At 44.9% G+C, this 25,390-nt stretch overlaps 2 protein-coding genes across 3 annotated transcripts; one reads left to right on the top strand and one right to left on the bottom strand.

The window, feature by feature from the left end:
* The first annotated feature begins 23 nt into the window (after window positions 1-23).
* Window positions 24-3,929, top strand: LOC112449778. Its single transcript, XM_037976524.1, has 3 exons — window positions 24-1,424; window positions 1,492-1,580; window positions 2,688-3,929. The coding sequence occupies exons 1-3, from the start codon at window positions 1,382-1,384 to the stop codon at window positions 3,390-3,392; spliced, it is 837 nt and encodes a 278-aa protein (XP_037832452.1). The 5' UTR covers window positions 24-1,381; the 3' UTR covers window positions 3,393-3,929.
* Window positions 3,536-24,575, bottom strand: si:dkey-38p12.3 (ephexin-1). Of its 2 annotated transcripts, none has more exons than XM_017438972.3 (16): window positions 24,205-24,575; window positions 19,533-19,979; window positions 14,910-15,746; window positions 14,784-14,826; window positions 14,574-14,608; window positions 13,131-13,375; window positions 12,813-12,973; window positions 11,482-11,634; window positions 11,215-11,344; window positions 9,244-9,318; window positions 8,811-8,906; window positions 7,842-7,996; window positions 6,242-6,403; window positions 4,655-4,734; window positions 4,462-4,566; window positions 3,536-4,286 (listed from the first exon to the last, which is right to left on the bottom strand). In XM_017438972.3, exons 2-16 carry the CDS (start codon window positions 19,900-19,902, stop codon window positions 4,132-4,134), a joined length of 2,802 nt encoding a protein of 933 aa, XP_017294461.1. In that variant the 5' UTR covers window positions 19,903-19,979; window positions 24,205-24,575; the 3' UTR covers window positions 3,536-4,131. The 2 variants fall into 2 exon arrangements, with proteins under 2 accessions (XP_017294461.1, XP_017294462.1); XM_017438973.3 differs by having other exon boundaries at window positions 19,560-19,979.
* Window positions 24,576-25,390: the final 815 nt, after the last annotated feature.

Genomic DNA, 25,390 nt, shown 5'->3' with positions numbered 1-25,390 from the left:
AAGTATAATCTATGGGCTCAAATGTGTTAGCACTGTTAAATTAAACATGTATCACAGAGGGTTTAAAACTTTTCAGAAGTACAATTATAGCAAACAAAAAATGACACTTGTCCTAACTAAAATGACATATCAAAAGCATTTGGTGGAATATCAAACCTTAATCTTGCTAATGGACAAACCAAAGGCCTGAAATGAAGTTAGAGTCTGAACATGAGGTCAACTAAATCTTAACATGAGGTCAACTAAATCTTAAACTCCTGGGCCAATTTCATCTTAACATGCTATAGTTTGCCTGACTTCTAAGTTGAAGAGGAAACTAATGCAGTGGTTGGCACTTTCTGTTGCTACCAGGTCCTACAGTTCACTGGCCCATGGCTAAACCAGTTTCCACAAAGGTTAATCTCTACTGCAGTAAGTCTTTATGGAACCAACATGTGCTTGGCTTTCTACTCTTAATCACAATGAGCTAATGACAACATGTAACAACCACTAGAGGGACTCCTAATCTCACAATTGGTACTGAACTAGGTTTAAAAAGAAACAACTTGAGACTACATCTGTAAAGTAGCAATATCTAGAAAGCCTGGGTAGTGGCTACACAATGTATCGGTCTGAGAAAGTGACAGTATGATTTATAGAACTTAAAATAAAAAAACATTTTCAATTGACTAAACAATGTATGAGGCAGATAACTGGAACATTTCTTTAACATGTATTTTGTGCAAAAGCCACAGAATTCCAAGAGAAACTGAGTCTGAGGTCATAAGCCTAAATCCCTTTGAAAAAGTGAAGCTGTTTAACTTTTAATGCCAACTTAACTTGAGCATGGGAAAGACTAAATACTTGACTAACCTGAATGAGGCTTAAGTTTGTATATCTGACATTATTTTACAAGAAGCTGGATAAAATGAGTTTTCTGGAAAACTTAAGTGTCAGCTGCCCAGTCCCATTTTTGTGGGTGAAAGATGGGTTCGGAGTGAAGTATTTACTGAAACATTTTTTTAATTTGAGCCTTGTTTTTTTGTTAAAAACCTGGAAGGTGAGCACGTGCTTTTCGAATAAACGTGCTTGTCGCGGCTCGGCCGCCAGATGTCGCTGTTTCTGCCTCTGAATTCTGTTCACTTTTGAGTTTGAACTCCACGTGAATCCGCCTGGACGCCGCTTCAGACATTTTTCAAAGCTATATTAAAAAAACAGCCATGAGCTACAGTGAAGTGCCGCCTTCGGTAAGTTATTTATTTTATAATTTGACGCCACAAGCAGCTCGGGCTCGGCGGGCTTAACCGGCGGGTTTGTCCTGAAACAGAGACCGAGGCAGGCCGTCCAGCTTCCGGCCTCCTGCAGGACCCTGCAGCACCCCTCCTTCCTGCCTCTCTACATCATGGACCCCGCAGGCTTCCCTCTTCACCTCCAGAACCAAACAGGTGAGTCGCTGCCACAGAAATGTCTGACTACCTGTGCAACAAGTGACTGATTTATTTTCCTGCTCAGTGAACCCCATCAGGCCTGCAGAGCTCTTCTACTCTGACCCCACCATGAGCTGTGGGACGAGGATCTGGAACAACCTGACAGGGATCAGGGTAAGTCCTGAAACTATGTCCATCCATTAGTCCCTCATACATGTAGTTTATTATTATCATTAGTATTCTGTAGAGTTGTATTGTCTGCTAATAATGCAAGTAAATGAAGGGGAAACTAAGAAGTAATTCCAATACTATTGATATAATCTGAATGTTGATTTCCTGGCAGTTTTTGTATCATCTCAAAGAGTTTGTGGTTTGTATGGAGCCCAGCAGGTGTCATGGCTCAAAATTAAAAAAAAAAAAATTAACAGTTTGTAAAAATCAAGTGTCCTCGATTTCATTATCAGCCGTCTCCATCCGGCCCCTCAAGAGGTCAGTGAAAAGTCTGATATCAAACATAAATGGCTCTGCACATAAATCTGAAATTTCTGCTCTCGTTTTGAACCCCGGCGGTGCTTTTATTTTGGAGGAGAGCAGACGTTCACTTCAGCCTGTGTGCTGCAGCGCCAGGAGTCGCTCTGCTGGTGGAGTTCGTGTGAGATTCAGGAGTAAAAATACAAATACTGACGCCGGATGTAGAGTTTTTAAACAAGACCTTTGTTTACTGAAGTCTGTCTCAAAGAAGGGAAATGTTTGCCCGCTCTCGTAACAGATTGGGTTCCGTAACATTGAAAAGTTGGATAATCTTTTAACTCACAGGATCACAGACTTTTAAATAAACCACAAACTTTAACCTCCCCTCCAAACTGCAGAGAAGTGGACCCATTTTATTCGAAACAGGTCAAACTCTGAACTGAACGAGAGTTTAGGTTTAGGAGAGAAAATTCACAGAAACAGACAGTCCTGCTGTCGTTCTTGAATATTCGTCAAATGTTAAAAATCTGTGATGGTTTATTAAACTGAGGGATTGATTTCTTTTTTCCCCACACAAATTTATTAAAACCATTTATTTTGACGCTATGACACCTGGCGGGCCCTGAAGCATTGTATCCAGTATTTCTGAAATCTGTACACTTTTTCAAACCAAACAAAACTCTTCTGGTTCATTATTAAAATAAAGCAACACAACTCTGGTCTAATTTTAATGTTTTAAGGTAAAAAAAACAAGTTAGTTTTTATTTTTTTCCTCCAAAATCTCTAAACCCAGATTTCCTTTCCAATGAGGTTTTCAGTTGCTCCCAGCTCAACGCTCCACCCCCCGTCATGTCCGCCTGCGTGGCCCCTCCAAACCACCCAGACCCGTTCAGATCCGGACCACACCCCATCAGAGACCTGGGCCGCCCCACCTGGAGGGTCCAGAGCGGACACCCTGAGGCGCAGCCCCACCGTGCCGTCGTCCAGCTCACGCCGGAGGAGGACCAGGCCATCACCAACCTGCTGAAACTTCACCACCAGGAGGCACCAGCGAGCGGCGCCGCAGGACACCCAGACCACTCAGGCCCTGCAGAGTCGAGCCCTGGATGCTTGCCTCCCTCTTCGTCCGAGGAGGACCACAGGGCTGCCTGCGTCGACGCTCGGTACCCCGCCAAGTTGAAACTGAGGCGGCGATGGTTCGAAGCGGCTCTTCTCAGCGGCTCTGCCCAGCAGGACGACGACTCTGTCAAGAGGCCACACATGACAGCGGTCTGCGAGCCTCGGCTGCGACAGAGCGCCGGAACACCAGAAGAATGTCCAGCTTTACCGGCGTTTGGGACTTCCGATGCTGAAAATGGCCATGTCTGGTCGGAGAAAGCTGAGCGTGGAGGCAACACGGCGCCACGGAGGCCGATGAAGTCCAGGAAGAGGAGGCGGTCGGTGGGGCGAAATCTGTCGGATTTGGAGGAAGATGCCGTGTTCGTGCTCCTCAGCCTCGGGGACGCAGGAACCTGAGACTTTCCGGTGATTCTGTTTTTTTCAAATATCTTGTTATGAAGGCAGCTAGTTCATGCTCTGAAACCTTTAAATGACTTTAAGACGAATATACCTCGTTTGTTTTAAGGGGTGTAAAAGAAAGTCAGATCTTTGTAAAAAGCTTGTGTGTCAGTGTTTAATAGAAATGTTGAGCTTCCTGTACAGACATTTTTGTTTTCATTAAAAGTACAATCACTGACCTGTAGCGCAGAACAAGTCTTTCATAATATACAACATATTTTACATTTCCAGTGTATTTACTGATCACAATCTGCAGGGGGCGCTGCTGGACGCTCTCACCACAAGTTATTTACAAGCATTCCTGAGGCTCTCGAGTTGTGCAAGCGTGTAAATGTGTATCGAGTTGAGCCGAAGGCACTTGCTGATTGATTTGTAGCTCTGAGTGTTTGAAAGAAGTCCTCTGAGAGACGTCTGCCTACGGATCCATTGTGATTTTGACTGCCTCGGTCACGCCAAACAGGTTAGCGAGCACGACAAGAATGAGGGAACCTGCGTGACTCTGCATTAAAAGGCGCAGTGCGATTACAGTAACTCTTAGGTCATCTCAAACTATGATTGGAATGCGCCTTTTAAAGCTTTCCTGACAATGCAGACGTTACTTCTCAGCATCCACTTTAAAACGATTTAATTGGGGTCCGGCGCGTTTTAAAAGAAGCGCCGGCGTCGTGCCTCGGGCGGTGGCGCTGCGTCCTCGCTCTCAGCGGGTCTTGCTGAGCATGCTCGCGGCCTGAGTGACCCTGTAGCGCTCCAGGAGGTTCCTTCTCCGCACGTGCTCGTTGGTGATCTCTATGACGTTGGCGACGGGGAACCAACCCCTCTGACCGTCGGACAGGCGGCTCCCTTCGTACCAACCTGGGAACAAACGGCAAAGATCGCAGGTTTCCGTGTCGTTCGTGCAAGAGAAGGTAAAAGGAAAAATCAATAAACTGCTAAAATGGAGGATTCAGGCGGGGGTTTTTAGACGAGCAGAGTTGAGAAAGTTGGCGAGAGCGTACAGGAGGTGTGGGGAAAAGGAAAAATGGTTTACCTTCGTTGGTTTTGCGGATGATGTTGATGATGTCCGTGGGCTCCAGGTTGAGCTCGTCCGCCTGCTCTGCGACGTACTGCTCCACGCACTGCACCTGAGGACAGTCTGAGGCAGACAGGACACCTTCACCACAGATCCACGCAAAAACGCTCCAGCCTCCGTCGGCGCGGCTCAAGTGTTGCGTCGCGCTTACCGTATTCCTCGTAAATCCTCTCCTCGTCGTCTTGGATGGCGGAGTCCGGAAAAGCCGCCAGCCACCTGTGCAGGTCAGCCCTGTTGACGGAAACAGAAACTCTGTTTCACTCCAGCCTGAAACGTTTCAGGACACGTCGCTCCGAACGCACAAACGAGGGGTAACTATTAACTGAGTCGGCGTGGAAGCATTTCCTGTTGTTGCCCCTCTATGAAGCGTGTACTCAGTCGAAGTGCACAGAAGGGTTCGTGTGCAGCAGGTTACAAGCATGCAGAAATTGGAGAATTGGGACAGTACAGGTTTCGTCATCGACTTGCGCCTCTGTCGTAACTGCGACATCCAACAGGGCGGACTGGTCCCTGTTTCGGTATGTTAAGAAGGTGCCAGTACGATTTTAAAAGTATAGTTCAGGTACTTTTGCTTTCTAAAGTGATTGCAGAAGATATTTGGCTGTTCAGACGTCTTTTGTTCTGACTTGTTGAATACGGAGCAAAGTTTGATAGTTTTCACACACATACAGCAGAGTGAAACACGAATTGTGTCAATACTTTACATTTAAAAACTGCTTTTTTTGAGACCGATGCAGCTTGCTCTGTCACCACTGCCATATTTCCGTTTAATTCAAAACCCTTTCATTGTCAAGAAAGAGAAAGAAAAACTTCAAAATGTCACATGCAGCGATGAATTGTGGGTAAATACTTCACCGAAGTCCGCTTGGATGTGGGCTTAGCCAGAGGGCGGATGTAGTACACAAAGGGGGCGGGGCTAAAGAGCACTCCGGAGAACTGGGACACACTACGCGCTCGAACCCTTCAGCGTGAACGCGCATTTGAAGGACACGAGGGTGGAAGTGCGAGTGTTGGGACCGGGCCTATAAGAAGAGGGGCGCCCTCGGGTCGTAGGTAAGGTTAGAGGCGGGGCTATAACATCACCAGTTTCAAAAAAAGTTGCGTTTTGGCTGTTTGGACACAAACACCACGGTGGGTTCATGACCGTTTCTGTTCTGAACCTTGTTTTTTTTTTTTTTTTTTTTTTTAATTTTCAAGACTGAAACCAGAAGCTTTTGCGAACTGACAAAATGTTCCTGTGTGGACGGCCCCATATGGGACAACCTTAGATCAAGTGTCTAAACCTCCCCTCTCCGGGCCGACATCACCTGCTCCACCGTTTCCTATGATTCCTCAATAAGACTGTTCTTCTAGAGCAGGGGTCTCCAATCCTGGTCCTCGAGGGCCACCATCCTGCATGTTTTCCTTGTTTCCCTGCTCCAACACACCTGATTCAGTGGTTAAATCACCTCTTCATGTTCTGCAGAAGCCTGTTAATCACCCATTGATTCAGATCAGGTGTGTTGGAGCAGAGAAACAAGTAAAACATGCAGAATAGTGGCCCTCCAGGACCAGGGTTGGAGACCCCTGTTCTAGAGGAACAAGCCGAGAGCGTCGCCACTTTATTTTTCATGTGAAGAAAAGACTGTGGTGAGCCTTTAGAGTTTTCTGCTTGATAAGCTTTGATGAACCAGGTGTGTTTTGGTGGATTTGGGTTCAGGTGATCAGAGTCTGAACACAATCATGAACAGGTACTCACTGGGAAGGCGCTTTGAGGAGCCGCTCAATCTCGCGTCCCTGGCAGTTCTCCAGCATGACCAAGTTGAAGCAGTTCTCACAGGTGATGCTGCTGACCTCGTCTATCGGCTGCACCTGCACCAGAGAGCGGTGAGCGTAGTCCACCACCATGAAACGCTCCCCGCTGTTCAGGACGAGAAGGCAGGCCTCGATCAAAAAACAGCACGGCAGGAATAAAAAGACAGGAGGACGCGTCACTGGAAACACAAAACGCCTCAAACTCGCCTTTAAAAGAAAACGACATATACTGCACCGAGTACTCCCTCTTCTCTTCACCCAAATATTTTTTTTCAGTGTCACTTCCTGTTACATTAAAGGAAGTCCCGGAGTCATCACCAGAGCGAGGACAGGAATTCAAAGAATCCCGCTTTAGTTGGCGGCAACATTTCTAAGAGCCAAAATGAATGTTTTATTTTGTTTATTTGTTACGGTGGCCCAGGTGTTCAGGTTTTTCTGCACCCCAGGTGATCGCTTAGGGGCGTGGTCGCATCTTATTTATCAGATACGGGCGGACCCAGGAAGTAGTTGGGTGAGGTTTTGTTGTTTTTTTTTGCAAACCTTTCTGTTTATCGTCATTTTTAAGCCGTAATCGTCATTCTAGATCGTTAATTTAAACATCATTTTTTAGTCCCGATCATACGCGTATTTGTTTTGATAAAGCCACAGTTTATTGTCGTTACTTTTGACAATAAATATGAAAACAGGTGCGTACAGGAGACGCGTCGCAGCGCTGAAATCCTACTCAGCCAGCGGCGGCCATGTGGATGAATTAAAAGTCGCTGCAGCATTCTTCACCTGCGATGAGACGTCAGGACAGCCGGGAGAACCTTTCCAGCCCGACGAGTTGACCCGACACAAACAGGTTAGCTCCCCGAACATTCCCGACGTGCCGCTAAACGTTACTATCATGCTTCACCTCGCTGATTATTCCACACGTTGAGCGTAAACTCTTCTCGCTTCACAAGACATGAATGAGCGGTTATAAATGATAAACCATCTATTGTTCTTCAAAGACGTAGTCACATAACGAGAGGATCTTTTTTTTCGGACAATTAAAGACAATGTCGATTACGCTATGAATAAAAACAGTTATAAAATCAAAAATCAGCCAGAGTTACTCTTTTTCTTGATGGTTTAGTTTACACAATGCTAATTTTTAAGTAATTAGTCGTCTCGATCCTGGTTTTTTTTGTTTGTTTTATAGTCTGAGTTTCGTCTTGTGTTTGGTGACATAAACACGTTCTTTTATTCGTGTCTTTTCTGGGTCATTTACCTTCGTGTCCCGCTTCCTGCTCCTCGTCACTCACCTGTCCCTCATTTACTGATCAGCTCGGCTGTAATCTCTTAATAATCACTCCTCCCCCACGCACACATGCTCCTGGTTTCCTGGTCCTCCGTGTTTGTGATCACTGATCTTTGGTTGATTTGACACTGCTGACCTGCGTTTGAGTCCTTTATCTTCGCCTCGTGACACTCTGTGTTGCTGCCGCTTTAAGGCGCTAAACGACGTTGCTTCAAAAATAAATAACTAAAACTGAATAGGAGAACAGATTCCTCCTTACCTTTTCTTGGCAGTGATGATGAGCAGGTCGTTGAACAGGAAGAGGTTCACAGGGCTGAACTTTATCCTCGTGCTGACAATGGTCTTCCCTCTGGACATCTCCTGAAGCTCGCCCTTCTTCTCCAGGTACCGAGTCTCCGAGATGATTGGGATGGCCTGCCGAGGACGGAAAATGAGCTAAAGTGAGCCGGCCGTGCATCAATGAGCCTCGCAGGGACGACTCCCGCCTTTTAAAAACGCTGCAGTTCGTCCCTGTGGCTCTTCCTGGAAAGGTTCGAGTACTTCCTGAGGGTTTCCGTAAAATCTATCTAGTTCATTAAATGTTTTAAAAACACACACACACAGGTCTGTTTGTAAAACAGCCTGCCTTTCTTAGAGAGGAGCAAAGATAATGAATGAAAGTGGAATATTAATCCAGCAGAGGTGTTTGGTATTGTTGCCTTTGTTAACGTATTTTCCGGACTATAAGGAGCACTTAAAAGCCTTAAATTTTCTCAAAAAACGACTGCTCCTTATAATCCGGAGCGCCTTATATATGTAAGAAGTCGTGATGTTTTAGTCCGACTTTGGTTAAACTACGAAGCTGCACCGCTCGCAGCATTAAGGCTCAGTTAGAGTCGTGCACAGCGCTCTGGAGGCGTTTATACTTCCGTGAGTTTTGAACAGTTTGATTGTCTCTGTGATCTCTCACAGAGGGATCATATAAATGCTGATACAGGCGAACCAGCTCCGCTTGAGCAGCGAAATCGTCCATTTTGCACTTTATATATGACAAAAGATCGAAAATGGACCATTCCTTGACGGTGAGCCTTATAATCCAGTGCGCCCTATAGTGCAGAAGATACGGCAGATCATTGGAGAGACTTTTAAATGTCTGTTTTAATGCTGTGAAATTGTTGCATTTTTGCCCAAGTTGATCATCCCGTCAGAACCTCACGCCGGCTCATGCCATATTTTGGTTTGAACTCACCTTGACTTTACCATCAAAGTCCAGCGTGTGAAAGAGGTGAACCAGCTCCTCCACCTGTCTCATCTTCCCCACCTCCGTGTTACACTTGTCGATAATCTGTGTTGGATGACGAGTCATCAGATTACTGACAGCGTTCCTCAACACGTCTCTTTACTCCTAGAAATCCACAGACGGTCCTCTTTAATCTTACTCTGTACCAGCCGCGATAGGAGGATCAGGTTTTATTCCTTTGGTGCTTAAATTCTTTTAAAAAAAAACAAACCCTCTGACTCAATCGGCCCTCGCTGAACTCTGTGACTCATCGCCACAACAGGAATCATTCAGCAGGAAATCCGTCTGTCTAACAATAGCTGACATCAAATTTCCAAAGTGGCGTAAAACGTTTCAGGTTGACATTTTTACGGATCTGTACGCGGGGTGAAGGGGCGTTTACCTTGGACACTGAATCCAGAGCCTTGCTGGCCTCCTGCTCCTCTTTCGTCCCCTGCTTTGTTCTCTTCAGGATGTTCTGAAACAACAAACAGCTTTCTTTTTTATTTCTGCACACACACACACACACAAGGGTCACGAGGTGCGTGTTTGCCTGTGTGACGTGACGAAAGCGAGCAGTTTTGAGCCTGAAAGACGATTCAGGAACGAGGACATTCCTCGCAGCCAAACACCGTGGAGTCTCCTTTGTGCCGGCGTTAAATCAATAAGGTTGACCAAAATCTACCATTTCCTGCTTTTGGCTCTTTTCAGTCACAGTTTTGGAGCATTTTCAGACTTGCAGCCGGACGGACGGCTGTCGACGTGTCGACGGATCGTCATTCCCAGATCAGAGTTCTGACTTCCCCAAACGAAAAGCAGCGTCGCTTCAAACCAATAAAACCATCTGAGAGGCTCACAATTCCCCGTGCTCAGTGTTTTGTTAATAAACATTGCCTGTACCCATGTGTGTGTTCGTCTTGATTTTACAGAAACCCTCAAAGTCGTCGCTGGACGTACGTTTACAGCTGGTTCAATGTTGGAGTCAACCTGATTCAAGATGTTCGCCACAGCTGGTCGACTCTAGCAAAGACAAAAATGGCGACTACTACAGTAATTAGTACAGCCCGAGGCCGGCTGATAAAACTTTCCTTCATGTTCAGAACTTTGGCAGAGGAGGCCTATTTGGCACAGTCTTCCTCTCCTCAATCTTTCATATCTCTGTATATGTTGCTCCCTCCCTTAATTATTATTATTTTTTACTGATAATTTTAGTTGGCATAGTTGAATTAGCTGAGACTTTAGTTGAATTAGCTTTAGCAAAAGGTATAGTTTATCTTGGTCTGTTCTGCTGAGGTCCTTAAATTGTAGTTTAGTTTATGTTAGTCTACCGTATTATCCGGACTATAAGGCGAACTTAAAAGCCTTCGATTGTCTCAAAAAACGACATAGCGCCTTATAATCCGGAGCACCTTATATATGTTAGAAGCCGTGATGTTTTATGACTTTGAGCCTTATTGCTGCGAGCGGTGCAGCTTTGTAGTTTAACCAGAGTCGGCGTTTATACTTGACGCTTACGTCGCTGCAGTATTCTCTGAAAAGACAGGAGGCTGTTTTGTTTCGCTTAATGCACCTTATAGTCCGGTGCGCTTTATATAAGTTATAATATACAAAAGTTTGAAAATGGACCATTCATTGACAGTGAGCCTTGTAGTGCGGAAAATACGGTAATTCAATCTTAGTTTGGTTTTTCCTCAGTTTACTTTAGTAAGACTGAGTCAACTTTATCCTGGCTTTACTTGTTTAAACTAATTTTAGTCTGGACTTTTCCTATCTTAACTCATATTTTAGATATTGTTGTGTTTTATGACTGTATTTTTGTGTAAACTGTTATATTGCCTTGTTGCTGAAAAGCGCTGTATAAATAAATCTGACTCGACTTGAGTCAGATGTCTCACAGATATTTGATGCGGTAGTAGCTGAGAGTCATCCCAACTGCATGCTCCAAGCGCTAACGGATCACATGAGTTCTTAAAAAAGTACTTTAAGTTTTTCTTCGAGTAAGGCTTCGAAACGGTGCCAACGACACGTTCAAACAAGCTTCTTATAAATTATTCAACCACCCTAACTTCTGAGGATGTTGTCCCACATTAAGCAACTCGGAGCTGGAGAAACGCGTTTTTCAGGTTTCTATTATTCAGCGCGGAGATGGGAAACTGGGAGGCTGCTCTCTCTGTTTTGCAAACATTTAAGGACAACAAACCTTTTTTTCCACCCCACCACAAAGAGGACTCAAAAGGTCTGTGTCTTTTAAAGAAACAGTGGTTAGTTGAGGGCATTTTCTGGCTCCGACTCGCATCTTTTACTGAAACCTGAAGCGTGAATCCGCACAACTTCTACGCTACGGCTCCACCGGTGTCCACGCGACGCCGCTCACCTCGATGAGCATTTTGATGCGGGTTATTCGCTGGAAGGGAAGCAGCAGGAAGGAGACGAAGGGCAGCCGCTGGCACTGAGGCGACTCTTGGAGGTGTTTGATCACCGTGGCGAACTGCACGTTGTTCTTCCTGTGGAGACGCAGAGAGGCAGATGAGGCGGCGGGTATATAATTCGTAACGTTCCTGTAAGTGAGCAGCCCAGCCCGCATTCCTCGCAGTTCCCGAGTGCGGCCGGGCTCGGAGACTCTCGAGCGGCAGGTTCTTACTTGAGCTCGGAGAAGGTCTTCTCTTGGTAGATCTGGTTGCGGACGTAGTCGATGTAGGCGGGAAAGTTGTGCTGCGAGTGGTAGTGGATTATGCCGCAGATGTCCGAGAAGACTACGTCCTTGTAGATGTGGTCGTCCAGGTCTTTCAGGAACCTGCAGCATCAAGCAGCAAAGGTTTCAATAATTCAGGGGCTCACGGTTTCTGTGTGTGACTCGCAGAAGCTTAGTCTTGTAATTCTACACTGTTGGAGTTCTGTTTTATGACACCTTTTATTTCTTTTCGCTACTGTACAACACGCCTTGTAACTTGACTATGTTTGCACTTGCAAAAGAAAAAAAAAGCACCCACATCACGCTAATGAGCTACGTATGGCTTACTTTCCTCCATCTCCTGCAATCTGTGCATAAACACACGTGAGCCACAGACTCTCGTTACAGAGCTTGCTTGCAGTTAAAGCACAATCTATTTTATATTTTAGAAGCAAAGTGTCTGATTGGAACAGAACTGTGTTTTCAAAACTTCTTCTGTCTTGAGATCCGGAGTTATTCAGATAACACCCAGAGCTACAGCACCGAATGTTCAGGTCTAACTACACCGAGGTAGTTAGATAGTTAATTATCAGGAAACGGATGGAATTCTCCCTCCGGGTCGGGAATGAGACTCTGCCTCAGGTGGAGGAGCTCAAGTCTTGTTCAGGAGTGATGGATCGATGGATCAGAGCCTCGTCTGCAGTAATGAGGACGTTGCTTCAATTGGTCGAGGTGAAGAAAGAGTCGAGTCGAAAGGCAATACTCTCGATTTACTGCTCCATCTACGTTCCAACCCTCACCTGTGGTCAGGAGGTTTGGATCAAGACCAAAAGAATGAGATCCTGAATACAAGCTGCTGAAATGAGCTTCCTCTGTGGGGCGGCCGGGCTCAGCCTCAGAGATAAGCTGAGGAGCTCAGACCAGCTGCCTCTGCGACCCGACCACAGATGGATGGATGAAATCTGCTCATCTTCATAAATATGAGGGTGACTAACAGAGCAGGTAATGAAATAATGTGCATGGCCTAGGATTCAGTTTTACAAGCCGGGCCCATGGAAAAAAGCCATGATTCTAAAAAACTGGCGGCGTAAAACACAGCTGCACAGCTCGCTGGTCACAAACACTCAGAATTCAGACTGCAACTGAAAATTAACCAGCTAGTCTTCATCAGTGAGACACTGGCTTCAACCCTTCCACATCAACGAGACGATCATCCCAGCTGCATTTTTTGTTTTTTTTAAGTCACCAATCACTCCCCATTTCCTTTGTCGCCCCTCATCCTACCCGGCGCAGCTTCTCACCTCTCGCTGACCTCGCGAATCCTCAGGATGTTGGAGAAGAGGGTCTTCCTGTCTCTGATGACCAACGTCTCGTTCAGCTCCCGGTTCTCCAGGAAGTGTTCGGTCAGGATGCGGAGGGATCGCAGGTAAGAGGCCTCCGAGGTCAGAACCTCGAACATGCTCTGCAGGGCAGAAGGTGATCAGGGTCGAGGAAAGAAAAACAATTCAGAAATCCGAAACGGGGACTTTGAGATTCTGAAATATGTGGTCAGGCAGAACAGACTCGATGAGAGCACGGCATTATATCTTGATCTTTCCGGAACAGCTCTCCCTCCTCACCTCCTGGTACTTCAGCTCTTCGGCGGAGAGCCGCTCCAGCACGCCGCTGTCCCGGACTTCGGGGAGCTGCTGCCACAGAGTGCTGCTGTTGCCGTCGTCGCTGAAAGCCGACGCGTCGGAGCCCTTCCTGCGGGCCGTCCACTCCGTGGGGAAGTCGGCGCTGGTTTTACTGATGTTGCGGTTCACAGTCTGCCGACGGATCTCCTTTGTGATCACGGTCTTGCGGTACATCTGATACAGAGGCTCTGGGGGTCAAAAAGGCCAAAAAGTCAAAATAAAACTTGACTTTAAATCACTCTTAGGTAAACATCACAGGCAGGATTTTATGTTTATCTAGATTTTAGGGGGGGGGGGCATCAACTCTTAGGAGGTGTGACATTCACAGAGAACTTAAACTTAAACTCACAATGAACATTTTTTGGGCTTTTCAAACGTACTTTAGCTGCTCTAAGCTGCTGTTTTAACAGAACATGAAAAAAGACTAAAGTGATGTTTTCATCCGTAGATGTTTTAGTTGAACAACACAAGAAACACACTTCACAACAATTATGTTTCTTACATAACTGAGCAGAATAAAACAGCAATATTTAAAAAAAATGTTATAAAATGCAATAAATGTCACCCAGCAGGAAATCTGAAACTTGTTTGTGTCAGGTCGCTTAAAGTTATATAGTTCCGATCTTTTGAAGTGAGGCTTTGTGAAAAAGAACAGTTAACGTCTTACCTGTCACAGATAGCGTTTCGAATGACCTCACAGTTCTGATCAGATCGATGAGGTCACCGTCCAGACGAGGTTGGGACTAAAGTTAAATTGTGCTGCCGTCTTTAAACAAGTTGATTGTTTTAGATTTCTGGCGTTTCTTTCAAACGCCGTTTTTGTGAACGTTCACATTGTTGCTAATTTTGGCTCGGTGACTCTGATCTGCCCGAGGGTCCGAGCCCAGGTAGAGTTGGGAACGGCGCCCGGAGTAAAAACAATCACCAGATCTTTCGTGCGAGTTTGCAGAAGGGAGCAGCCGGAACTTAAAAAAATTGAATACAAAAGCCACCTCTTCACATTACAGGGAACTCTAGGGAGCACAACGCGGTGGCAGCAGGTGGCTGTAGCACTTCCTTTGCACTTCCTGCAGAAATATCTTCATTTCTGACAGAATATTTGTGAAAGGCAAGGTTGGCGGCAGTGTAAAGGTGTATAAACTACTCAGAATTAAACTCAGCTTTTTGAATGACCTCAGGCTGGAGGAGCAATCTACAACAGGTAAGATATTAACTGCTCATAACCCTTCCACAGACCCCCCCTCACTTCAAAGGATCTAAACTTTTCCTTTACTGTACAGCATATGTGACTTTTAGCATCAGTTCTCGATGCTCCAGTTGTTCCACAGCTAACTGAGGTCGGAATACAGAAGAAAGAACAACAACAGGTCCGGTGGTCTGATTTACCGTTGTGGAGGTGGGTCCTTAACGCAAACACCCTCCTGAAGGGAGACAGGAAACAGGAAGTGTGATTAAGAAGTATGACCGCATTAGTAACTTTACTTATTTGTTTTAAAGATGTCGATGTTGGAATTTGTCACATCGAGTCTTTATAAATGCTGCTTGTGAGAACATTAAACAGTTGATTGCAAGAAATAAAACAGAGTGATGACTCACGGGTCTTTGGCCTCTTTTTCCTCGTTCTTTCCGTTCTCCTCTCCTATTTTCAAAAAAAAAAAACGAATGAGAAGTAGGTGATGGTTTTTGCTTTTGTTTACACAGATCAGTTCGCCGAGCACAAACCTGTTTTCAGGGAGTTCACAGAACCGTCGCTGGGCCTCCTGAGGTCTTTCTTCGGTAGCGTTGCTGGTGCTGGCGGCGGCGGCGGAGGGGGTCTGCTCGGCGCCGGGGTGCTCGTCGCCTTGGGAGTCTTGGGCGGGCGGGCGGGAGGGACGTCGCCGGGACTCGGGCCGGGCTCCACCGCAGCAGGCGCGGCGTTTGATGCGGCGCCGGGCGCGTCGGGCTGACCGCGGGGCTTCAGGTCGTTGCTTTCGGAGAACTTCAGCACGTCGCTGACCGCGAGTGTTTTTTTCGGGAACAGCTCAACCCCGGGGAGATTGACCTCGTAGATATTTTCCTCTTCGTCGTCTTGCGGGGGTGGCTCGGGCGCAGCTGCCGGCGACGGCGCGGGTTTCAGAGGAACCAGAGACGGCTGATAGTGGTTACTGGTGGCATGAGTGCCTGGCTCCGCCGGCCTGTGCTGCGATGCGAACAAACTTTCCAAATGCTCCTGGAAATCTGGTTTTATCTGTTTCGTCAGCGGTTTCTCCTTAACGGGAGCGGCGTCCGCCTCGTCTTTGGCCTTGCTGTCCCCGTCCCCCCCCCCATCTACCTCCTTGTCCTTCTTGCGGCCCTTCGCCTCCTTCGGCGTCTGTTTTTTCTCGGGTACGCCCTTCTTCTTCTTCTCGGCTGCTTCCACGTCCACGGGCACCCAGATGAGCATCATGCCCGGCCGCTGGACGTGGCACAGGCAGCCGCAGCTCTGGTTGGAGCAAAACGGCACAGCCGCTTCTCCGTTGTGCTCCGCCTCAGCTACGCCGCCTCCCGCCACCTGAGCTTCCACCTCCTTCCCGTCGGGGTCTGCAATAACACACAAGAGACACAAACCTTTACAGAAGAAGAAGAATTGCTCGAATACGTCTTCCTGCACATCTCGTAAATGAGCTACATGTGCAGATACCGAGCTTTTGTTTCCCCGAAGTCAGAGGAGTATGAAGCGCCAAAGCTGACAAAAGCTCTACATACAGACCTGTGAGTGAGACCGAATGACCTGTGCAAGACAGCAAAAGACATTTTTTTAAGAGAAAAAACCCCCAAAATAAATCAAAAACCAATTTCAATGTAATGTATATGAAAACGTTTTTATGGATCCACTCTTTTCTTTGTTTATTCTGTTTAAGTCAGTAAAGATGAGACTGTTTCTTCTTGGTGTTATTGTACTAAAAGCAGCAATCCTTGAAATTCCCTCAACACCTTTTTTGTGGACCACTAAGTATTAAACAAGTGTGCTAATGATTTCTATGATGCGATAAGCAGGCGCCACCCACCACCAGGCTTAGCCTCTTTTCTGGGGGAAACCCTGATTTTATGAGGCTCGTCTCAGCTCCGTATTCTGGACTCAGCTGCTCGGTGCTCAGCGAATTTGGTGCGATTATAAATTCTTCCTCCCTGGGATTTAACTCCCCACAGCTCCTCTCTCTAATCTGAAACCTCTCCCCTCCTGGAAGGCATCGCCACCTCAACCGGCTCCTTCTGACGTGGGGGAGGCGGAAACACGGAAACTTGGAAACTCCTCGCCCCCGTCTGACAGCTGATAACCACGGGGTTATCAGCCGTCAGACGGGGGCGAGGGCTGGAATGAAGACCGACGGCTTCGCCTTCAGGCTCAGCTGTTTCCTACAGCAGGACAAAAAGCATCTGGAAACTCAGCTCGTCAGTCCCCACTCCACCCGCCCTCCTCATGAACCCCCGAGAGACTGAAATTCCTCCACCCGGCTGGGGAAACACACATGTCAACAGACGACCAGGGAAGTGTCCAATCTAAACTAAAATAACTCAACACTTAATCCAGAGGGAGTATAATTTGAAACATTGCAATGTTTCCTTTTATCAGACAAAACAGCCACTCAAATAACCAATAAATGTCCAAACGTGGAATCGAATGATACAAAAATCAAAAATTGTCCAGGAAATCTATAGTTTAAGACTTTTACTCCTGTTCATCCACAGCGATCTGAAATATACCCTTTTTTTCAGCTAGGACAGCGTTTCATGACTCATCCTTTAATCAGCCTTCTGTTGGCCTAAAATTACTGGATTCAATTTGTTCACAATTCATTCCTTGACAGGTAAACCGTTTGTTGATTGCTCCTGTTTTCTAATGAAACCACATCAAATGTAAGTACCGTGTCTGCATTTCTCGTGTCTTATAAGCTGAGATTCCAGTGCCTGAGCTGACGTTAACCCTCCCCTAACCCTCAAAAATGATTCATTTACGAGTCGAGTTTGTTCCTGATTTAACAACCACTGAAACATTTACAGGCTGCAGTCGAAGCCCTTTCGATGACTTTGCTTCTGATCAGTACAACCAGCAGGAATGTTAAAAAAAAACATTTTCTTTTACTGACAGGGAACTAAAACAAGGGAAGTAATAGAAACTGAAGAGAGAACACACAAATCCGAAAGCAAACAATGTGTTTTTTTAGGAGCTTGTTTTGTTGATTCGGGGAAAAAGTGATCATCCGTTGAATCTGAGCTCCAGATTAAACGTTATTATCAACGAATTACTGTTCACCGTTACAAAAATAAGGTTGTTTCCTGCACAGCTACTGGAATGTGTTTTAATGTGACAGAAATGAAGTTAATTCCCATAAAGCGATAACTTGAAAGTGTTTTATTATTTCCAAGAACAAGGAAACTGCTCCTTTCTTTCTTTTTTTTTTTTTTTTATTTACATTAGCTAGTCGAGCTGGCACCTACCCGTGTTTCTCATCCATAAAACACACACACACCTACACACACACACACCCTGGATCTGTTTATTGCTGTTTGAGAAGAAAACCTGAGAGCACCACACCTGTGTGGTCACTGCCTGAATCTGCTGCACGATTTATTTATTTATTTTTTGCAGAATTAGCATTAAGTGCACCTCACTGTGGGTTCGGTTTGACGCCATGCTCGGCGCCGGGGTTCGAGACATGGGAACCGAAAACCACACGAGGAACGTCACCCGAGAATGAAATATCCTTCGTGTCAGCTGATCGCTGCATCGCTGGCGAAAGGTTTGGTGGTTTTTAGTCGCAGGTAAAAAAAAAAACAAAAAAAAACACCCCGTTTCTCATTTCTTACTGCGTTGAATTGGGGGAGATCACGGTTTTGTGTGAAACCCACCCAGATGAGTTTCATCCCACCTGGTGGAGCTTGTTTTAGTCAAACTGGAACAAATGGAAGAAATTGCAGTTTGAAGAGGAACTCTGTGATGCCAGTTTCTGTTAGAAACGTGATTTTCATTTAGAAAGAAGACCTGAAAATGAAACTAATATTCAGAGTTGGGCGGTGTCTTTCAGTACCGTGAAGCCTTCGTTAAATTACCACAGTATGGTGCCGTATTACTGCACCGCCTCACAGTTCTCCAACATGTTTCTACTTTCTTAGATTAAAGATGAAACACACAAGCATTATTTTCTCTTGCTTGTCGAATATTCAAAGAAAAATCAAATAGCTGCAGACAAAACGTCCATCCCTGACACAGAGTGACTTTTTCTTTAACCATCCTGAATGACAAGCTTTGAGAAGAAGGGGAAATGAAAAGTGTTTTTGAAGCAAACTTAAATCAAAAGAAACTCATAAAAAAGGGGCTTGTTTTCAGAGTCTTTCATTTTAAAAAAATTCTAGCTAATTTTAAATTAATAATAAAAGATCAAAACAAATGTTCTGCATTTCTCCTGATCCCTCTGAAGTGTGATTTATAGCGAGTTGAACATAGGAACAAGGCAGGAAATGGTAAACAGACAGTGTGTGGGGGGGGGGAATGGGTCAGTTTGTTGGAATTAATTGTTTAAATTGACCCAAAACTCCAACAGCTGAGTCGTTCTTCAGCTTTAAGAAGGTTGGATGGATGTGGTTAGTTTAGCTCCTGGTGAAAATTACAACCCAAAGTCTGCTGACTGACTAAAGAGGATCGCCTGAAATATAAACCTTCAACAGAAGAACCACCGCCTGTCAGCCCGGCACCGGCCTCCTCCAGCTGTCCGGATGTTAAACTCCTCGCAGACTGTGTGACGTCACTGAGAAGCTCAGTGTGGGGCTCCAGTTCCCGACAGCATCACTACGGACCAAAAACTAAACGGGTTTTCAAACTGGTCCTTTTGTAAACAAAACCTGCTTCCGTTTCCCCCGACAAACACTGAGACAGTAACCTCCTCAGCGTCCTACAGGTCTGCCACAGCTGGCCCCGCCTCCTTCCACATCACTAACTCCGCCCACACAATCAGCCCCAACTTGAGACAACAAGTCATTAACGCTTTACATAAGAGAAATGTTCCACTGGAGGGTTTTATGATGGTGTTTAACTAAAAGAAAAAACATCCATCCATCTTTTTTTACCCGCTTCTCCATTCTGGGTCTCGGGGATCTGGTGTCTGTCTCCATCGGTCGCTGTGCGAGAGGCGGGGGACACCCTGAACAGGTCTCCAGTCCATCACAGGGACACAGAGAGACAAACAACCATTCACGCTCTCACTCACACCTAGGTTCAGTTTAAGAGTTACCAATGAAGCCGGAGGAAACCCACGTGTTCGCAGGGAGAACATGTAAACTCGTGATTTAGATTTTTTATTCCCCCTCTAAGGTAAAAGACTGCAGTACCTGATCGCCCTCCTTCTGTGCTCGTACCTTTGGGCTCCACTCCGCCCACAATCGCCTCCTTTTTGGGCAGGAAGCGGCTTCTCTTCCTGGGCAGCGGCGGCGCCTGCTGGGGCACGTTGCTCTGGCCGAGGCGGCCCGGCTTGGGCTTCACCGCAGGTGGCTTTTTGCAGATCGGGAGCTCCGAGTAGCCGTTGGCGGCGAGCTCCTCCAGGTCTCTGGATTCCCGCCTCTGGAACTTGTTCATGATTTCTTTGACCTTCCCCTCAGAAGGCTCTGAGCTGCCGTCTCTGTCGGCGAAAAGCAGAGACGAGCGGCGGGTGACCACGGGTCCTGGCCGGAGGCGCGGCGTGGGTTGCTCCTGCTTCGACATCGTAGCCGGAGGCCGTCTTCTGCTCTAGCGTGCTTTCAAAGCTTCCCGAGGCATCAGTCTGAGGACGTCGTCGACGCCTAATTGGCGAACGGAAAAAGGAGAGAAAAATCAAAACAGTTAGCGTCTGGAACGAGCTTTCACAACAAGGAAATAAGCCCTTCTTAACGATGTAACCCTGCGTCAGACTTTGAGCTCCGAGCTGTAAATCTGCTTCCAGGAGAAAAATAACCTCTGCAGTCCACTCCTGTCCACAGCTTAGACACGAGGTCGAGTCAAACCAGCTGAAGTAGGTTAAACTATAAACAGCTGTTTTTTATTTACGTCACAGCAGATAAACATCCATCTCTGGAAACAGCTACTTTGTGTCGTTTTACAACTTCTTGTTATTGTTTTAATGACGCACAGCCGAGCCGTAGAGTAATCGCTCACTTATTTTTCAGGAGTGTCGGAGCGGGGACACTGATCAGAGACGCTGATCAGAGATAACACCGCGCTTCAGAGCCGGTAACAGTCAGCAGCAGCAGCTAGCTGTAGCACTTCCAGAGCGTCACAATATTTCTGCTAGAATAATCTAGTTATTAGGGTCCCATGTGAAATGGGTTTAATTTCCCCTCACAACGTCCAGAGTGTTTTTTTAAATTCTTTTTTATTTTTCTGATTTTCAAAAAAAAGTGTCTTATTGTTTAGTGGAATAACAAAACTTCATAAAATAACCACAGTTTCATTGTTATTATTAACAAATACACAGCAGAAACAGTTTCGGTTCAACAGAACAGTCAAAGTTGTATTAAGGTGGCTAAAATCTGCCTTTAAAGCCATAATAGTTGTCAAAATATGCTATTTTTCAGTGATTTTGATTGAAGTTTTTATGCTTTAACACAATTTCTACATCATATAATTGTCTAGGGGTTAATTTAACTCAAATTCATCAGCGTTTTTTAATTAAAATTGCATCCGAAAACAGCAAACATTCCTCCACTTTGTTTACAGCTCGTAACTGTTGGCAACAAAACACGACTCTGTTCATTTTGCTCATTTATTCCCAGTTTTACTACTTTTGGTAGTGAAAGCTGCGTATTTAGTGGTTATTTTTAATCATAGATGATACACACAAACAAACAAAAAAAATCAAATCAAAAACATTAAAAAATTGCGTATTTTTGACAGCTATGATGGTTTTAGGACATTTTTATTTTAAATACATTCTAGTTTTTCTGAAAATTAACATTAAATCTGGAGAAACACTTGGATCGTTCAGAAACAAAAACACTCAGAAAACTCAGCTTTTAATGTTCAATTCTGCGATTGTGTCTGAGTTTCCCTCACCGCGGAGATCATCTCGACGGAAAGATTCATAAAACCATCACGAAACGTTCGATTGGATTCAACGACTAGCCGTTAGCTCATCAGTCCTGTCAGAATCGGACTCCTTTTCTCCAAACAGAGCCGTCCACAGCAGGTAAGACGCTCACAGTTCGTAGCCTTTCTACAGAACACCACTTCAAAACGTCCGAACTACAGCTTTAACGCAGATCATCTGAGCTTCAGTCAGGAGCTTGGGAGAGTTTGAGCCCAACAAGAGCACGAAATAACACTAATAAAAAACAAAAGTGATTATCTTTCCTTGTTTGCTTCCAGCTGACATTTCATCATCATCTGTGTGTTGCTTGTGTTTGTCCTTACACGCACCCACACGTCTTCAATCCGGCTTAAATATATATACATATTTATATATTTCTAATATTCTGAACTGATCCTACCCTTTCAAAATAAAATCTTGCCATTCAAACTGAGCAGCTGAGTCAGGCTGCTCTTCACCAAAGAAAAGAAAACGTCTATAATTAGAAAACGTGATGAAACTGAAGTGAAATCCGGCCGTCTGCTTGAAACGCCACGCTGCGGCCGCTCCTCGCCGAGCGTTGGCTCGACGCGTGACAGCTGAGGTCACCTCGGACCGAACCGGCGTGAGTCATCCTCTGAGTCACGCAGAATGAACAGTCTCGATTTCCAACAATCAGGATCACACGCAGGCTTAAATAAATGGTATGACGAAAGGACCCACGGCTGAGATGAATGAGAGTAGAAAAACGATTGTTATTCTAACTAAATACAACATTCGTTTGCAATTTCACCCCTCCGCAAGTCTCTACATAAACAAGCCAACAAAGGTCAGGTGTTAATTCAAACGTCTTAATGGGATAAATTACTAAAACGGCTTGAAATCACTTTTTGATTCCTGAGGATGATCGGATTATTGACGGTCTGATTGTTTCACGTCGAAGTTATGAAAAGGATCGGAGTGCGTTTTAAAGAGCCGTCTTTGGGGTCAATCACAACATCTGCCCAGATGTTTCCCGGCAGGTTTCGATCAGTTCCTGAAAAGCATCGTCAACTGCAACGTCAGCAGTCCGACTTTAGATAAGTAATAAATACTAAAAAATACATGTGACAGATTATAAAAAATAAAAACACTGAACAGTTTAGTTTTTAGAAAGTGAAATAAAAGGTATCAGAGTCTGGAAACTTGGATGTTTGTTTTCTTATTTCTGTGCTTCTGTCGTACTCGGACCTGGAGAAAGCTCCAATTAAATCCGGCAGTTTTCAGGACTTCACAGGAACCCCGTGAGTCTCGTGGCGGAGAGGATAGAAAAGTAAAACTAAAAGATTAAAAGGAAGTGGATAAAAACGGTCAGAGCTGATGGAGATTAAACCGACAAACGGAGCAATACCCTGCTCAGATGTTGGTCCACAAACATTAAAAAAATACAAATAAAAGCAGCAGAGAGAGAGAAAAGGTGGATCTGAATCAAAAGAAAAGTTATAATAAGATAATTAGTCAGTTTGAATACGTATGTTTCCCCTAAAAGGACTGTAAACTAAAAAATATTCTCAGTTTGGACCACATGGTCTTACAGATTATTCCGTTTCTGTTTAGATGTTGAGTCAAGTCAAAACCGAAAATAAAAGGAGGCCGTGAACTCTTTGACTCCACTTTTACTTGCCCTGAATCCAGTTACCTGTGTCGTTTTGGAAAGGCTGTGGACGGCTTCGAGACAGTACAAAAGAAGCGGCACAAGCCTGGATGCAGGCTGATGAGTAAATAAAAGCGACCAAAGCCACAAACCCTCGACCTGACGGCCAACGGCAGGCGGTAGCCGAGGAAAATAAAAATAAGAGGTGCTCCGGCTCGTCAGACCGGTTCGGATGGGCTGGGGAAAAAAAGGAGAGTTTCACAAGTCAAACAACAGAAGAACAAACGAATCCAGAAGCAGCAAATGGTTCCAACGTATGGAGTTGTTACGAAAGGGTGAGCGATTTGCAACGACCCAAAAATAAGCGTTTTGAGTGCTTCTTTGGGATTTGAACAGTCATTAAGGAGCACCATAATACAGCTGTGTGTGTGTCCAGGTTCCAGTTTCAGCCCCTCAGGTTATTATCACAACACTGGGTGACATATAAACCCCAAACTGAAGGGCGTGTTCGCTCACGGACCTAGTCAGATGTCAAAGGCTGCCGCTGCGGGCTTTTAACCCCTTTGTTTCCCTTTGCTTCATCGACCCCGCTTAGTCTGGCGGCTTCATCCTTCAGCTGATCCGTTGTATGGATTCGGTTCAGGTCAGTGGGCCAAAACCAAAGAAAACAAAACAAAACATGGTGTGATCCTTTAAACCTCCCCCCCAATAGGCTTTGAGAACAATACCTGAAGAGCCCCTGAACACAGCTCCTTTTTGTGAATGTGTGTGTGTTGCAGCGTCTTGGTGTGTGTGTGAAGGGGCTGACATGATCCGGATAAATAAATAAATATGATGAGTGTTGGAAGCTCCACGCTGGCCAGGAAGGCGGAAGAGGTGTCCCAGGAAGGACAACACACAGAAAGAGGGGGGTGGGAATGCTGGGAAAGAAGATGGATAATCTAAGAGATTACCTATATATGAAAATATTAATATTATCTGGGGTGCAAAATGCAATTGTAGGATGTCAAAAAGCTGCCCAAGGTGGTCTAGCTTTGTGGGAAGTCTGATTTTAGAGCGTTCAGAGCTACATATAAGTTTGGAACTCTCCAAACTTATATGTAGATTTTCTGCCTGACTGTTTGTATTTAATGATACTTGTGATTATTAATGTCGATTTAAAAGTTGCCCGGAGGTAAAAACAAGTCTACAAACAGGAGTAAAACCGGTTCCTACAAAGAACAGCAGAGAGAGAGAACAGGTGTATCCCTCCTCGCCAAACTGCACCTGCCAAGCTGCGAATTTACGGATTTCGTTCAAATTTCCAAAAATAAAAGGCACAGAAACTCACCAGTCTTACTGAGACATATCTGGGTGTTTCTATTCGGGGTTTCGGCTCTTCTGTCCGCGGTCCAGCTCCACGTAGTCGCTTGTTAAGTTTAAAAACAATAAAAAATATGTAATAAAAACCGGTCCGGGACGCCGTTATTAAGACCGTAACTTGAAGTCACGAGGACAAGTTAAAAAAAAAAGAAAAGAAACGGCCGTTTTTAAATAAAGTCCAGACAAATAAATCCGGTTCAGTTCGTCACTGTTTTCCCGACGGGATTGTCGTCTGAGCTCCCATCACCCCCCTCGTTGTTGTCTCGTCTTTTGTTCCCGGCAGCGGTGGAGATGAGACGCGGACAGGAGGGACGGGAGCGGCGGCCTCTCCCCCTCCGAGCGCCGCTCCACCGGCTTTTATACGGCGATCACAGCTTCCGGTGACTGGCTTTTCAAAATAAAACAAAACGGAAACCCGAACAGCGCATTATTACTTCAACTTAAACCAACCAGTAAACGTGACTTATTAACCCAAATACAATTTCTTTTTTATATTTTGATAATTTCCTAAAATTGTATATTTAAATTATAAATAATGTGCTGAATTGAAACAATTTTAACAGAAATTTTAGATATTTAAAAAGCCATATTTAAAACCCAATGATTAATAGGGAGGTTATGTGAATATGTTTTCTTTATTTTATGTGATTGTTTAATTTTACTTTTTTTACTTTTAGTACTTAATAACTCTGTTTTTGTAATGATGTTAAATTCCTATTAATAATACTTTATCATTATTTCTTTGCTTTACCTTTTAGTTTGATTTTGTCATTTATGTTTACATTTTTTACACGTGTGTGTGTGTGTGTGTAGGGGGTCAGTATTGGTTTGTTTTGATGTCATGGTTTTGTTTCGTGAAGCTCTTTGAATTTCACATGTTTTATGTAAATAATCTGAGTGAATGAATGAATTTGCTACTCAAAGTCATTTTATTCAGTTCATGTATTTGTTTGTTTTCTTGATTGATAAAACATCTTGTTTAAATAAAGGCACATTACCATTTTAAGCAGAAACGTAACAAAAATGACCTTGACCTAAATAAAAAACATGGATGTTTTCTGAATTGTCTCATTTTTTTAATCCAATAAATCCAAGCTTTTAAAGCTTGGATTTATTCTCCTGCTTTTTGATTTAAACTTTATCTAAACTTTGAT

The sequence above is a fragment of the Kryptolebias marmoratus genome, linkage group LG7 (genome assembly GCF_001649575.2).
Source record: "Kryptolebias marmoratus isolate JLee-2015 linkage group LG7, ASM164957v2, whole genome shotgun sequence".
Taxonomy (NCBI): domain Eukaryota; kingdom Metazoa; phylum Chordata; class Actinopteri; order Cyprinodontiformes; family Rivulidae; genus Kryptolebias; species Kryptolebias marmoratus.
Note: the sequence above shows the minus strand (reverse complement) of the source record. Positions and strands in the feature narration are given on the sequence as shown.

What these genes read in the sequence shown, in the direction of transcription:
- LOC112449778 (XM_037976524.1), top strand. Translation starts at nt 1,382, where the DNA reads ATGGACCCCGCAGGCTTCCCTCTTCACCTCCAGAACCAAACAG. An exon ending in TCACCTCCAGAACCAAACAG is followed by an intron (nt 1,425 to 1,491) that starts GTGAGTCGCTGC and finishes TTTCCTGCTCAG; the next exon opens with TGAACCCCATCAGGCCTGCA. An exon ending in ACAACCTGACAGGGATCAGG is followed by an intron (nt 1,581 to 2,687) that starts GTAAGTCCTGAA and finishes CTTTCCAATGAG; the next exon opens with GTTTTCAGTTGCTCCCAGCT.
- si:dkey-38p12.3 (XM_017438972.3), bottom strand. Translation starts at nt 19,902, where the DNA reads ATGTCGAAGCAGGAGCAACCCACGCCGCGCCTCCGGCCAGGACCCGTG. An exon ending in CACAGAAGGAGGGCGATCAG is followed by an intron (nt 15,747 to 19,532) that starts GTACTGCAGTCT and finishes GTGTTATTGCAG; the next exon opens with ACCCCGACGGGAAGGAGGTG. An exon ending in ACTTTGATGGTAAAGTCAAG is followed by an intron (nt 7,997 to 8,810) that starts GTGAGTTCAAAC and finishes CGTCCTCGGCAG; the next exon opens with GCCATCCCAATCATCTCGGA.